This window comes from Alnus glutinosa, chromosome 3 (genome assembly GCF_958979055.1).
Source record: "Alnus glutinosa chromosome 3, dhAlnGlut1.1, whole genome shotgun sequence".
Taxonomy (NCBI): Eukaryota; Viridiplantae; Streptophyta; class Magnoliopsida; order Fagales; family Betulaceae; genus Alnus; species Alnus glutinosa.
Window position 1 is genome coordinate 25,063,372 of NC_084888.1, and position 15,089 is coordinate 25,078,460.

Sequence of the window (15,089 nt, forward strand, 5' to 3'; positions counted from 1 at the left end):
TGTCACTAGATGATTTGCCTGAGCCTTTTATTCTCTTGAAATCTGAAAAATAAACACTGTGTTGGGGGATACCGACAATCCCACTCCGATGCCTAAGTTAGCATTGGATTTGAAGGAGAATACTTTTGTGTAATTTAATCAGTAAGAAAAAATGGCCGTCCTTTTTACCTGTGAAGATCTCCTATTTATAGAGGTTCTAGTGGTGGTTGAAATACCCTGCATGTCTTTAATTCCCCGGGATTTATAGTTAGTGGCAACGTGGGATTAGGGTTCCGCACGTCCTGAATTCCCAGGGGTTTACAGTTAGGGGAAACGTGGGCTACGACATGCGGAATGTCGGGGTTTCATGGTATCGTCCTTTATGTGCATCTGGGGGCGAAATATTCGGGATCACTTGGAGTTCTCTGGGGTCCCGAGATATTTATGGATCGTGGGTAATCCCGGAAAGTCCAGAATGATCCATCTTGAGCCATAAAACGCCGAGATGTTTTTTGTTTGATTGAATATTTCGAAACCCGAGGTGGTTCATGCCTGAGGTGCTTGACCCCCTAGGTGGCTTGTGATCAGGACGACCCAACCCTAGTGATGATTCATGACCGAGGTCCCCTGGTCCCGAGGTGGCTCGTGACCGAGATGACCTGGCATGGCTGGTCCTTGGGCTTCGGCCCCAAACAGTCTTGGTACGAATTATTTCACTAACATATAAGTTCCTGTACTCTCTCTGCATAATAGTGCAGACTCAATATCATTCTAAATATTTGCATACTACGTGTAAGTAAAGACAAAATAGATACAATTAGCTATTTTAAGGCTAGTACATAATAGTCCGTAAATGGTACTAAAAACTATCAAAACTGGCAAAAGGATCCATGCCTTCACCTTCCCGATTTGCATCAATAACTATGAAAATATGATGTCATCATATTTACATAGACACAAGCAAATGAGTCATCCATTTTCATAGCATAAGATACCAATAGATTTAGAAACAGTTTATAAAGATAGCAAATATAATGATTGTGTGATATGCATCAAAGTGACCAATTAGTTTATATTTTATGATCATTTTACTTCAAACCTCTTGTTCTTACGTTGCTTTTCAACCCGATTAGCGCCCTTTAAACCTCCCACTTTGATGTTTACCTCTTTTTACTAGAATCCTATTGATCACAACTTTAGTTATATATTAGATATTTTGGATACCTTTTTGTCCACGAATTAGCCATTCCTCGCTACTACTTATAACCAGCTTTTGTTGATTGCTATTTTTTCAGCTATTTTATTATTTGGACATAGTATGCATTTCATTAACATTTATCCAAGTAATAAACAAATATAATATTAATCATTTTAATAATGAAACATAGAATCGTCTCTCAGTAAGTACTTCCATACTTACTCTCTTCAGTGTAGTTTCTTAGCTCATCTTTTGTAATAAATACATATATATACAAAGAAGATAACACATTATCAGTTCTCTTTCCAAATATTATGTTGTTTTGGATCCATCACTTTTTATATCCATTTATTTATCATCTTGAGTCATGAATTTTAAAAGATGATTACTTATAAGTTTTTGACGCTAAGCTTTATGTATAAACACCGAAACAAGCTTAAAGCCTTGGTGACATAATGTTTAAACATAAACCTTTAGGTCAAAATACTTTATAAGGATTTCGAAGCAGTTGTGATTACTCATGAGGGTTACAAGTTTAATCAAGAACAATATACAAATATACATAAAACTATGATTCATGTTTAAACACCGAAACATAGCATAGTGCTCTTGGCGACATAATGTTTAAAACACACACACACACACACACACACACACACACACACACACACACACTGTTGGTTTATTTTAATTGGCTACATTTTGGTTAAAAAAATGATTCCATATCAGGGACTTCCATAACAGGGACACCGTAATTCCAGAAGAATTATTGCAGAATATTAATTCCAATATGGAAAGAGCTGAACAAGGAAGTATCTTAACAGAATATCCCTAAGAAGGCAATTTCCTGTCGAATGAGATATTTTTGAAAACTTTACGGCTCAGAAAGTTGGTTTTTCCTACAACCAGCTCGGACGCCCAAATGCTAGAGTCCGGACGCCTAGCTCAAAAACTCAAAGTCCTATAAAGGTTCAAATGGCTCAGCGGACGCGAGCCACAGAGAGCATCCGTTTGCGAGAAGTCCTGACGGCTCAGCGTATGCGAGCCACAGAGAGCACTCGTTTGCAAGGAGTTCCGGGCGCTGATGCGATGACTGCAGATAGTGGAAGTACTTTATGCAACTGTCCAGATGCTAGGGTTGCAAGTCCAGATGCACTTTAGCATTTACTCAAATTTTTAGTTGCAAGTCTGGACGCCAGAAGCCAGGTCCAAACGCCGCCTATGCAAATCTGAGTTTGAATAAAATTAGGATTTCTGAAGCCTATTTAAAGAGGCTCATAGGTTGTGTAATTTTAAGGAATTTGGTATTGGTATTGAATTCTCTGTGTGCTAAGAGAGAGTGTTTAGGTAAATATTGTTAGATGTGCTAACTCTTTTAGAGTTTTTATTTGGTGTTGTATTGTTCAACCGTTTGAAGTCTAACTTAGAGATGAGCTCTAAGTTAAAGGGATCCATTTAAGAACTCTTCAGACAGGAGGTCTAGTTGAGAGGTGTTCACGTATAGGTACGTGTTAGAGTTCATGGTACAATTACTGCAAAAGGGTTTGTGAGTATTACTATCCTGTAACTAGCTATTTCTTCTGAATAGTGAATTTTTTGGGTTTGACTGTCCCGAAGTGGTTTTTCTCTTTGGTACAAAGAGTTTTCACTTCGTAACCAAAATATCTGTGTTTATTGCTTTTCTTCTTTTATATTTTGGTTGCATGTTTTACGATTGATTACACTTTTTAGGAGTCATTATTATTTTTCAATTGGTATCAGAGCGGGTTCACTCATTTTTTTGATTTATTTCCTGAGTGTGATCCATGACTCCTTTTGATATAAATTCTTCTCAGTTACCTGATAATGTTTTTAATGATAAATTCTTTGAGATTTTATGAAATTGGGTAAACTCTCTATTAATTCCCTTAGAGAGCTTGATGAAGTTAAGCAAGAAAAAGAGTCATTGGTTATTCAATTGTCTGAATCACTTGCTTTAAATGACTGTTTAAACTCTGAGAATACTATGCTTATTAAAACTGTTGAATCACTTGAAGATGAATTGAAAGGTTCTAAAAACATTTTAAATAAACTCTCTAGTGATAGTTTGAAAAGCATGCTTTGTGTTCAAAAAGATGTTTCTAACAAGCTTAGTATGATTGTTGATGACTTGGATGCTTCTACTTCACATGCTTCTAATTTTTAAATAAAGCCTTTATTTGTTAAGCCTGTGAAAGTTGATGAAGTAAAGGTCAATACAGCTTGTTTAGATAATTGTGAAAATGCTTGCTTAAATAATTATGTGAAGCCTAAATCCAAGGATCATTTAAAAAAAAAACTCAAGCCAAGTTTGTTCCTACATGTCATCATTGTGGGATTGTTGGTTACATTAGATCAAATTGTTATCTATTGAAATCCGAAAGACCTTGGAATAAGTAGGATGCTCCCAAGAAAGGAAAAGTTGAAGAGCCTTCCAAGTCTAAATATGTCCCTCTGCATATGAGATATCTATCTCAAAAAGGTAAGGGCATTATTATTTATAAGAATGCTAACATTAAATCTGCAGAGCCTGTCATGAAGCATTCCAACAAAAGAAACTTGTCTACCTGTCATCACTGCGGCATCACCGGTCACATCAGACCACACTGCCCTTAGATCTGCTCTCAAAAGCCTCGAATCAAGAAGTAAGAGCCAAAGAAAGGCAAATATGGCTTTAGACCTTCCAAGCCTCATCATGCTCCTCGGCAAAAGTAGGAATACCCCCAAAGGGTCACTCTTTCATGCCATCACTGTGGTAAGTGTTAGTTTTTGTGTTGGCTTCATTCTGTTGAACAAAATCACTTCTTTGTAATGATGCTTTTAAACAGGGATTCCGCTATTTAGAGTGCTTCCAGAAGATTTTGCACAGTTTACAAGTCAGAAAAATCGGATCCCTTGCAGCCGTCTGGACGACGTGATATACCGTCCGGATGCCTAACTGTTCAAAGCATCATCCGTCCAGACGACAAGAACTTTTCGTTCGGACCTTCCTCTGTGTCAAGAAGCTTCGAACTGTTCCAGATTGCATCCGTCCGGATGTTTCAGCAGCATGTCTGGAAGACACTCAGTGTTCGACTAGCTATGAGATTTCCTTCCAAAACACATATATGGAAAGATCGCTGCAACCGTACGGACGATGTGGAATCACGTCCAGACGCGCTCATCCATAAGGCAAGTCGCACATTCAAAATTCAGACTTCCGGACATCAGCCTTCATGGTCCGGATGCGCGAGCTATTTATATGAAAATTGCATGCATCAAATCAACCGTCTGGACGACCATTCCCTTGGTCCGGCCGCGTGAAGCCTCAATATGGAAATTGCGTGCAGCTGAAGTACGATTGTCCCTACAACAGGGCAACACCGTCCGAACGCGGCTCAAATCAGGAAAGAATTTTAGCGAAATTTTGGAAAGCTGATTGCATAGTTGTCCATCCGGACGCCCTATGACTACCGTTCGGACGACGCCTAGGTTTTATCAAGCCAGACACTCAATTGAACCTGAAGCCTATAAATAGAGGTTCCTAGGCTTGAGAACAGCAAGAATTCGGCATTGAATTCCTTAGTGCTTAGAGAGTTATATTGTAAGGTTATTGTGCTGAGTTAGTCTCTTTGAAGTCATTGTTGTGTGTACTGTTGCTGAGCTGATCTGAAGTCTATCTTAGGGGTTGGCCCTAAGGTAAATGATTTCATTGAAGACCCCTTCAGGTAGGAGACTTGGTTGGGAGGCGCTCGTGTTGGGCTACACGTTAGAGTGCAAGGTACGACCACTGCATCAGGGGTATGTGAGTGCTACTACTTTGTAACTAGTCTTGTCTTCTGAATAGTGGATATCCTGGGTTTGACTCCCCCGGAGTGGTTTTTCTCTTAATTGAGTTTCTACGTCGTCAACAAAATATTTTGTCTCCTTTAAATTCTGCATTGAATATTTTATTGCACACTGTTCACACACACAGTTAATTAGAAGTCCAATAATTTTCAGTAAGATTAGCCACAACAAGGATAACTGTTTCAAGTTGAAGCCTTAGAAGCCCAAGGACAATCAGCTCTATGAAGGGCTATTCAGCATGATGAAGAGTGTTCTGAGCAGATTGGATACACTGGACAAGGCTCACATCCCTGCCCCAAAAGTCAAGAAGGTATGGATAAGGAAGGATGAGACCATTCACCCCTTAAGAGGGAGTGGACTCACCTAGTGGTAAGGTGAGTATTTGGCATGCCTAAGATCATGGTTCCTATCCTAGAGCATGTCTGGATCTATGCATTGCATCTTACATTCATTGACATACTGCCTTGATCATGCTTTGCATCCCTATTTGAAACTTTATCCTCATCATTCTCTAGTTTTCTTTAAGAGAATCTTCTACAGGCTTTTATGAGGATAACAAAAAAGGCACGTCGGGCGACTGCTTTTCTGGTAGTATCAAACCTCTCTATGAGTACATGTTTGTTTTTCTTGACATGCTAGATTTAGGCTTTGATATCTTAGTCTTCATCTTTGAAAAGCATGTGTTTTTGTTGTTTTTTTTTTTTTTTTTTTTTTTTTTTTTTTTTAAAAGGGGGAGATGCAGTACAAAATATATATATATATATATACTTTTCAGATATCTCATGTGTTTATACCTGATATCTCAGGTATTGATAAAATATGCTTATATATAATTTAGTTTTTTTTGTCTGATAAATGCTGAGTTTCTCTGTAGCATCTTAAAGTTAGATAGTTTATTCCTCTCATGCGATGAGTCTATGCACTATCTCAAGCTCCCTTAAGGTAAATTCTTTTATCTATGGTTTTTGACACTGAAAATTCTGTTAAGAGATCAATTTTTGCTTAGATGGTCAAATTGACCAACTCGCTAGTTGAACCTAGAACCTATAAATTCTTGCATTCTTTCTAGGTTGCAGCACCAAGTGTTAACTTATTGTCTTATTAAGAAAGCTTTCACACATGACACGCATGATATGAGTTGAGTAAATTGTTTAAATTTCATATCTGCAGAGAAATTTTTAGCTGATAAATTACTTGACTCTTAATTATATGTTTGTATATTTTTTATTTGCTATTTGACTGGTTTATCAGTTTTAAATGCATGCGCGCTTTGGAGTTAAACATTAGGGAGAAATTCTTTTTCTGCATTTTTCTCTAAAAAATTTAGGTTCTGTGTGGAGAGTCTGAACCCTTGTGGCTAGAGTCCAGACATGCACGCATTGTCGTTTTGACAGACTTCTGTCCGGATAGGCAACTTAACCGTCCAGACGCACGACCTAGGGGTATAAATCCATCGTTTTTTCTCCCCAGCCGCCGCATACCCCCTCACTTGAGATTTTGTTTATTCTCTCGTTTTCTCTTGAGATTTTGGGTGCTTTTGGCTTTTTTGGCCTTCTTTTCTTTTTCCTGCGTTATCTCATATCTTTTCTCCTTATTCCAGGTATGCCCTTCTCTCCCTTTCTTAAAAATTTGGTTATTTATGTTTTCTAGAACATAGGGATTTTGGATATTGGAATATTTTTGAAATATCTGCCTAAGATTAATGTGTGTTGGGGTTGGTAATTTATTTTGGCATTTAGTTACATGCATGTTCATAGTATTTTTTGCTTGGCCTATTTTAGGTTTTCATGTACCATAATATTTGGTCAATATTAGTGATGCATGCAGATGTTATTTTTGCATGTCCGATATTAGTTTTTGCATGTCCTATATTAGTCCTATATCAGAGTCAAGGGGCTTAGGTCTTCGTAGTATGAAAGCCACCAATTTAGACGAAGACGAAAGCCACCAATTTTGCTCTCATTGAGAAATTGGTATGGAAAATCCTCGACAATTCTGATAACGTCTCTGTGATGACCCTTTTTATTTTTATTTTATACAAACATAAACGAGCCCTCACAGTGGCACGATGATGTGTCGCAAAGCCAACATATGGTATATACCCCATAATATGTACTTGATAAATCAGAGTATAACATATTTCTAACTAAACAACAGAAAACATAAATCTGAATAGCGGAAATGACAACTTATACATCTATCACAAATAGTTACAACAAAGAGCCATTTGACATCTATCTATTAAAGCTTATAAGAATAATAATTACAACACAAAGGATGGCTCGACAGTACAAGTGTCACAGGCGACACGAGCCATATACCAAACCTATAAAACAGTGGACAACCCGTGGTCCGGCAATTAGTCCTATATCAAACTCAAGGGCTTGGGTCTTCATAGTATGAAAGCCACCAATTTAGCTCTCATTGAGAAACTGGAATGGAAAATCCTCAACAATTATGATAACGTCTCGGTCCAACAACTTCAAAAGAAATACATCAAATATGGCAATTTTTTCTCATCTCCAAATTCTACTTCTACCTCGTGGTTATAGAAAGGTATACAGAAGAGTAAAACTTTGCTTCTCTCGGGTGCCTATCTCGAAGTCTCTGTGAATTCTAATCTTCCTATCTGGACTACAGCCTGGATCCCAACTCTACCTTCCTTTAAACCGTCTCCAAAATTTCCTCATAATCGAAGTCTTTCATCAACACTTATATCGGATTTTATTATCCTTGGAACAAAACAATGGAATTTGTTGGCTCTCAATTCAGTAATTGATGTCACCTCATTCAAGAGATTTTTAACATTTGTATATCTTTGGATCCAAAGACCAAATTTATTTGGACTTTCTCTAACACAGGTCGATTCACATCCAACTCAGCGTATCTTGCTATTCAGAACAACAATAGTGCAATTCCACCTCCACCAATATCTGCCTCCTTTTGGAAGGATATCTTGAAGCTGAATCTCAATGACAGACTAAGACTTTTTGTTTGGAAAATTGCCTGGAATACTATGCCAACAAGGGAGTGATTAACTTCGATTTTTCCCTATTTAGATAATGTAGTTCAATGCCCCCTATGCAAAGTAGGGGAAGACTCCCTCCAACATTTATTCTTCAAATGCAACTTTGCAAGAGTGGTGTGGTAGAATTCTTTCTGGCCTCTTGATTCAACAACTTTGGTATTTCCTAATATGATGGATTGGATTAAAGTCTTTATTTCCCCTGGGTCAACTATAAAAATCCCAAAGGAAGATAATCATCACTTCCAAATCTTTGCTTCTGTGACTTGTGATCTTCTTTGGTCCTATCCAAATAGGGCTTATCATGACGGCCTATCTTTTGATGCTCTTCAAATGTTAAGAAATATCAGCAAAACATCTCTTGAACATATCACAGCCTAGAAACATCTTTCAACTCCTTTGGTTGAAGAAAAATGGATCCCTCCTTCTTGGTTCAAAATCAACTTTGATACAACTATTAGAGACACCTATTCAGCACAAGCAGCTGTATGTCGTAACCATCATGAACATATTATCAGAATGACTTCACAGATCAGTCCATTGTGTCTGCCTAATATGGGAGAATCCTTAACTGCAAATCTAGCTACATCATTGGCTTCTTCTCTCAATATCAAAAGATTTATCCTTGAAGGAGACTCTCAAATTGTCGTCTTAGCACTCCAACAGCCCAATATAGCTCAAGATTGGTGAATCTCCTCTACTATCCATAAGATTATCGACTATATCCCAGTTGACTCTTTGTGGTTAGCTTATTAACTTGTAATTTCGTTTTTTTTTAAGCCTAAGTTTTGCATTGGCTTTAGTTTGTAATTTCTTTTCAAGTATCTATTAAAAAAAAAAAACTTTTGTCTTGTCTAGCTGGCAAATCTTGTGTAACGGATGTGTCTTGGCCTCTTGGGTTGATGTTGCAATAAAATAAACTTGTAAAAGTGACTATAATTGCCGACGAAGGGGTGTTGACCTTTTTTTCTTTTCTTTTGTAGGAGGGTGTTGCACCTCTCGGATGTATAGGCATGCCATGTGGCATGTGCCCTATTCCACCAGTAAAATTCCAGCTAAAATAATCTGTCCTCTCCCGAATACGTGTGCATCCCCTCACGTAATCTGAATCTCAAAAGATACGGTGCTAATACGGACAAAACTCCCACCAAGGGGCACAGGGGGCATTATGAAGTCTATATATTTACTCCTCTTGGCAGTACTAGCAGCGTAAAGTGCATTGATCCCAGTATTTTTGCCTTCGCCTTCGCCTTCGCCATGCTAACGTCTTTGGTTGCCTCGACCCACTTCAGGCTGGTGTTTCCACCAACCTTCCCTCCAAAGAATAATTCCACAATGTGTTCGGCCAAAAGAAGCAACAGCTTAAATAGTAGTGGAAACATGCCAGACTCTGCTCCTGCCCGTGCTTTGAAATTTCAGGTTCAGATTGAAGGGCCTCCGGAGAACTGTGGTACGACGGTCTCCAAGCTAGTAAAATTATTGAAAAAAAAAATTTCCCTGTTGATCGGTACTCTTTCTTTAAGATAATATCATACCATTTTTGCAGCTGATGAGGAAAAGCCAAAACTTCTTCAATGGAAACCAAGGCAGCTTGACAAAACTATTGACATATTTAGCGGGAAGTTGTTGCAGGGCGGGCTTGTTTTTCAGCAAAACTTCTTAATTAGATCATATGAGCTAGACCCTAATGGCAACGTTTCCATATTGGCCCTAGTGCATCATTTGCAGGTTCGTTAAACTATTACTTATTCTAAAAGCTTATGATAATAAGAAGCGATGAATTTAATCTAATTTATATTTATATTCTAACACTAACGCCTGTCTCTTTGGTAAGGTATTGTAAGTTTTATATCTAATGAAATCATTAACCTTCCTGGCTTTTGTCCTTGTAGGAATCATCACTCAATCACTTTAAGAGTGTAGGGCTAGCTGCAGAAGGTTTTGGTTTAACAGCAGAGATGACTAGAAGGAACCTGGTATGGGTAGTATATCGGACGCAGATTGTGGTGGAACGCCTACCTACATGGTAAACCACGTACTTTACTTAGTCACCGTTAAATTACAGCGTATTTCAAAAGGTTAAGCCGATAAGAATGGATCAATTCAATTATTTAATTTATATTCATTACAAAAAATCAATACTTTAAGTGTCGCTTGAATAGTACTGTCGTTTATAGCCCAAAAAGTGACACTATTCGTTTACCGCTGTTTGATTATGTCGTTTGCTAAACGAAGTTAAACATAGAGTTGAGAATTCGGGATGGCGTCATTTACTATTCAAACAACGCTATTTAGACCGTTCAAATGATACTAACAGCTTAGTGTCGTTTATTGTTAAAACAACACTAACAACATAGTGTCATTTACTGTTCAAACAACACTAACATCTTAGTGTCGTTTACAGGATAAATTTTAATCAAGTGACGTTGTTTCATGTTGAAACGATGTTAATTGTGTTGAGACAACGCCACTTTATTTGGCCTTTTTTTTTTCCTAGTAATTCTAACATTCCCTTCTACGTATGGCTCAAATTCCTCCTTAATATATAAGGTTCAATATATGAAATATTTAATTCAAAATGAAAGATGAATGATTGAGATAAGGTTCAAACTCAAGATTTTTGCTCTGATACCATGTTAAATCACAACTTATCCAAAAATATTAAGTTGATAGGAAGGATGAGTTTAATTACTTAATTTATGTTCTAGTAGTCACAATTAAAAGAAAACCCAATTAGATTTACGCTATTCCTCAAAAACACTAGTCAAAATTACAATTAGAGTTTTGTAGAGTCACTTATATAATCAAATCTTACCTAGTAAACAACTAATGGCGAAATCAGTACATGTGTAACACGTTTATAATCCATCCAATATTGTGGGATTTAACTTTTTAGGCTGTTACAATCTGTTCCACTCAAATCTTTGACAGCTTTGCCAGGACCGATCTCACAATATACCGCTCCAACGCCACATGTTGTCTTTGATACTATTAATTGTGACCAAGAAAAAAAATGCTAAATGCATTTACGTTATTACTCTAAAAGGACTAATCAAAATTTTAATTGAAGCGTCCCGAAACCATTCATATCACTTATGTAATTGTTTGCTTTTCTCTGAAGGGATGATGTAGTTCAAGTCGAAACTTGGATTTCAGCATCAGGAAAACATGGTCACAAGCGTAACTCTCTTATCCGTGATTACAAGACAGGCGAAACTCTGATGCGAACAACCAGGTTGACACTTATTGGTTAATATTCTTTTAATCATGCCACCTAGCTACTATATATATTAGTTTTGAAGCGCCTTCTTTCGCATAATTTTCTGCCATTTATTACTGTTCTCATGCTTTATTGGATTTCTTTTATACACAGTCTGCTTTTGATGATGAATAAGAAAACAAGGAAATTATCTTTCGTAAATGAAGTATGGGCAGAGATAGAGCCTCATATTTTGAATTGTGACTCTATCATTAACAAGGATAAGAGAAAACTTCTGCAATTGGACCTTGATAAAGCAGATTATGTCCGAGCAGGTATAGCAGTAAGTGTCTTGAACTTCGAATCTGAAGCTTACAACTTCAATGTTTTTGCGTATTTTTTTGTGGCAATCTCTTCTTTCCTATTTTAAATTAAGCTCTTTACTCCTTACCGTTGCGCGTAGCCTTTATGGAATGATTTGGATGTGAATCAGCATGTGAACCATGTAAAATACATCAACTGGATTCTTGAGGTATATCCTTTTGCATGCCTATTCTATCTTCTTCTTGCTTTTCTTTGCCATATATTCTTAATAATTATGTGCTGCACAAATCTATGTGTCTTATTGTTGGTACAAAATTCTTGTAATAACCTTATTGTCATGTTAAATTACAATTTTAATCTTAGATTTTTGTTGATGAGGATTGAAAAAAGAAAAAGAAAAAAAGAAGCCTCCGCACCAGCTTGATTACGACATTATCGAGCTCAACTCAAATTAATAATTCGGGTCACATGATTGCACATTCATATGCTAAGCTTCAGTAGATATTTGATATTAAAGCCTAAAAATTAGCAGCATGTCTCTAAACTCGAGAAGATATCACTTATTAGTGTATCTATTCTTCATTTTTGCTCTAATTGCACAGTTTGGAATTTTTTCAGAGACGAAAAATAGCCACGTACCAGTCACTTTGTAAGCGTAAAAGTCTTTGCTTTAACTTCTATCAATCAATAATTTAATTTAGTGAACTTTTCACCTTAACTTTAGATCCTTTGGTAGCTATAACAACACAAATACGGTGCGTGTGACACCCCATAAAAGTTCATGCGGATAGATTATAAAAATGTTTATGTGTGCTAAGTCTCAAATTATTTTTTTACTAAATAAGACTGAACTTAATTTATAAGTAATTTTAAGGAGTTTCAATTGTAAATTAGTCCTGACCTTTTAGAGTAATAACGCAGATGCATGTGACTAGTGCTTTTTATGGGTCATTACAATTGGTATTAGACTAACCTATATATTAACACCATGTAGCATTGAGATATTGCATGACACGGACTTTGACGAGAATGTCAAAAATTTGACTGGTAGAGATTGAAACAAGTCAGAAAGTTAGTCCCATGCACGTACATTAGGGTCTAGCAAAATTGCCCACGTACATTGAATGAGTGGATTGTAAAGGTCCTCATAAGTGTTAAGGTCTACATTGGTTTCTTAGTAAGTGATACTGAGTTTTATAAGTAATTCTATGGAGCTCTAAATTTAACTTTACTAGTCCTTTTTAGAGTATTATGATTTGTCGCTTTCCTTTAATCATTATATATGGCTACTTCAAAAGATTCAAAGTCCAACTCCCAAAGAGGAAAAATTAAACTTAAATGCTTCATTACATCACTGTGAGTTTATTGAAGCTAGTCATTCTAGATTTATTTTTGGGGAAACTACGCTTATTCTTCTCAATCTACCACTCAATTTTCAATGTCCCACAATCTTTCAATTGGTTTAATATGCGCTACCAATCTATCAAAGGGGTTGCAATGTCCCCCTTCTACCCATAGAAAGACAAGACATGCACCCTTAAAAAAATATATGGAGTTTTTTTTTTAATTGACCCACAAACCCTTTGATAGATCGGTAGGGCATATTAAACAAATAAAAATATTCAGAGAAACATTTCATGAAAGTGAAACTTCAAGATGCTTATTCAGAGAAACATTTCAAGATGCTTAATCCCATTGGACCCGTTGTTTGGTGAAGAAAAGAAAAAGGCCCAATTAAGAAAGTGAGGGAGATTTGCTGGACTTGAAAGTTATTATGTTTCCTTTCTTTTATTTGTTTTATATTAACCGAAGAGAGTGTTCAATGCTTAATTCTATCGTGCATATTGTTTTTTTTTTTTTTTTTTCTTTTACTTGTTCATATAGTTTCCTTTCTTTCTTTTTTTTTTTTTTTCTTTTTTTCTTAAGCACTTGTTCAAATGCTTTCAAAGTTTCCTTTCTTGACAATGGAAAACGATATTGTTGCCTGTTAGGGTGCTCCTCGCTCAGTCATGCAGAGTCACACGCTTTCCTCCATGACTTTGGAGTATCGAAAGGAGTGTGGGAGAGATAGCATGCTGCAATCCTTATCTGCAGTCAACAGATCTAGAGATGGTATGAGTCACTCTACAAAGAATGAAGGGGTTGAGCTTGATCACTCGCTTCGACTTGAAGATGGGTATGAGCTTCTGAGGGGAAGGACTATGTGGATGCCAAAATATAGTAAAGGGTGCTCAGTATAAGAACTGATTTTGTTTGTATTAACTATCCCAAATCAAACGTCTGGTACGGTGATGCCTATCATTTATAGAATTATACAAGCTGATATTGAGTAATACAACATCTATCTACACGTTCAAACTTCCAATACACCCTTGCAATCTCTAGGTAGGACATCAGACATTAAGATTCCATAAGAAACAAAATCGATTTTATAGTAAAGCCTTGGTCAGCACATCAGCTATTTGATCTTCACTAGATAAAAATTGAACAACCAAAGCTCTTGATGCGTGCAACTCAATCACGAATGAAATGGTATATAGTCTTATTTGAATATGTTTCGTTATCGCATGAAAGGTAATTAAGTTGCCCTAATATTATCACAGAAAATGATAGGAGTTGCAAGGATAAAAATCCCAGCATCACGGAATAAGTACTGAATCCATAGGATTTCGGCAATAGCATTAGTGATAAGCGCTGAATTTACACATTCATAACCCTTAATTTGCATACATTAATCCTTTAACTTTGTTACAATTTGATATTTTTAGTGTTTTACATGCTTTCAGGTTTTCCAAGAGAAGTGCAACAAAACCCATCATTTTTGGACAGTTAAAGATAAATTGAGCATTTTGCTAAGTCATGTTGTTATTAGCAAAGGGTGAAAATGAACCTCACTAAATTCTCAGAATTGTCCGTACAGATCAGTCATCTTTGTGAATTAAACTGTATTGATTCCGAAATAACCAAGAGATGAGCTATATATGCTTAGAAAGATCCAAATGTCTATTTTCTGGAGAAGTTTACTGCTCATAAAAATAATTTTATAAAGAAAGTTATGGCAGTTTTAGTAGACAAATGTCAAGTTGTACGTGATCGATGTCAACGTGGCAGACTTGAAGGAGGAATTAAATTTTGATTTTTTTGGGATTTGCACGGCTGCTAAAGGAAGTTGAGTGCCAAAATAAGTCTATGGAAAAATCAAAAAATAAAAAGAGGCACATGCACGTTAAATTGCTAGGGTTTTGTTGAGGGCTTTATAAATACATGTTTAAGAGACCTAAAGCAAATACATGTTTTTTTTTTTCTAATAGATTTTCTTCTAAAGTGTCGTCTTCACACATGGGAGCTCTTGTTCTTTGAGGATTATCATCATAGAGGAGTTGTCTTTTCTTTCTTTTATCTATTGGTTTGTGATGATGATATTTTTCATTAGAATTATGTGTAACTAAATATTTTAGTTAGGGCTCGATTGAAGCCCCAGTCATGTTTTCTTAAGGATTTTGAATTGGTTTGTTACA

The 15,089-nt window shown here is 36.5% G+C and overlaps 1 protein-coding gene across 1 annotated transcript; it reads left to right on the forward strand.

Annotated features, from left to right (window-relative positions):
- Positions 1-9,220: 9,220 nt before the first annotated feature.
- LOC133862525 (palmitoyl-acyl carrier protein thioesterase, chloroplastic-like) lies at positions 9,221-14,571 on the forward strand. The gene is made up of 8 exons (XM_062298357.1): positions 9,221-9,498; positions 9,595-9,776; positions 9,941-10,074; positions 11,170-11,283; positions 11,422-11,590; positions 11,711-11,779; positions 13,563-13,747; positions 14,358-14,571. Exons 1-8 carry the CDS (start codon positions 9,306-9,308, stop codon positions 14,413-14,415), a joined length of 1,104 nt encoding a protein of 367 aa, XP_062154341.1. The 5' UTR covers positions 9,221-9,305; the 3' UTR covers positions 14,416-14,571.
- Positions 14,572-15,089: the final 518 nt, after the last annotated feature.

Excerpts from the sequence above, each read along its gene's own strand:
- LOC133862525 (XM_062298357.1), top strand. The coding sequence starts at position 9,306 with ATGCTAACGTCTTTGGTTGCCTCGACCCACTTCAGGCTGGTGTTTCCA. Across the intron at positions 9,499-9,594 it reads AGGGCCTCCGGAGAACTGTG|CTGATGAGGAAAAGCCAAAA; the intron begins GTACGACGGTCT and ends CCATTTTTGCAG. Across the intron at positions 11,780-13,562 it reads ACATCAACTGGATTCTTGAG|GGTGCTCCTCGCTCAGTCAT; the intron begins GTATATCCTTTT and ends GTTGCCTGTTAG.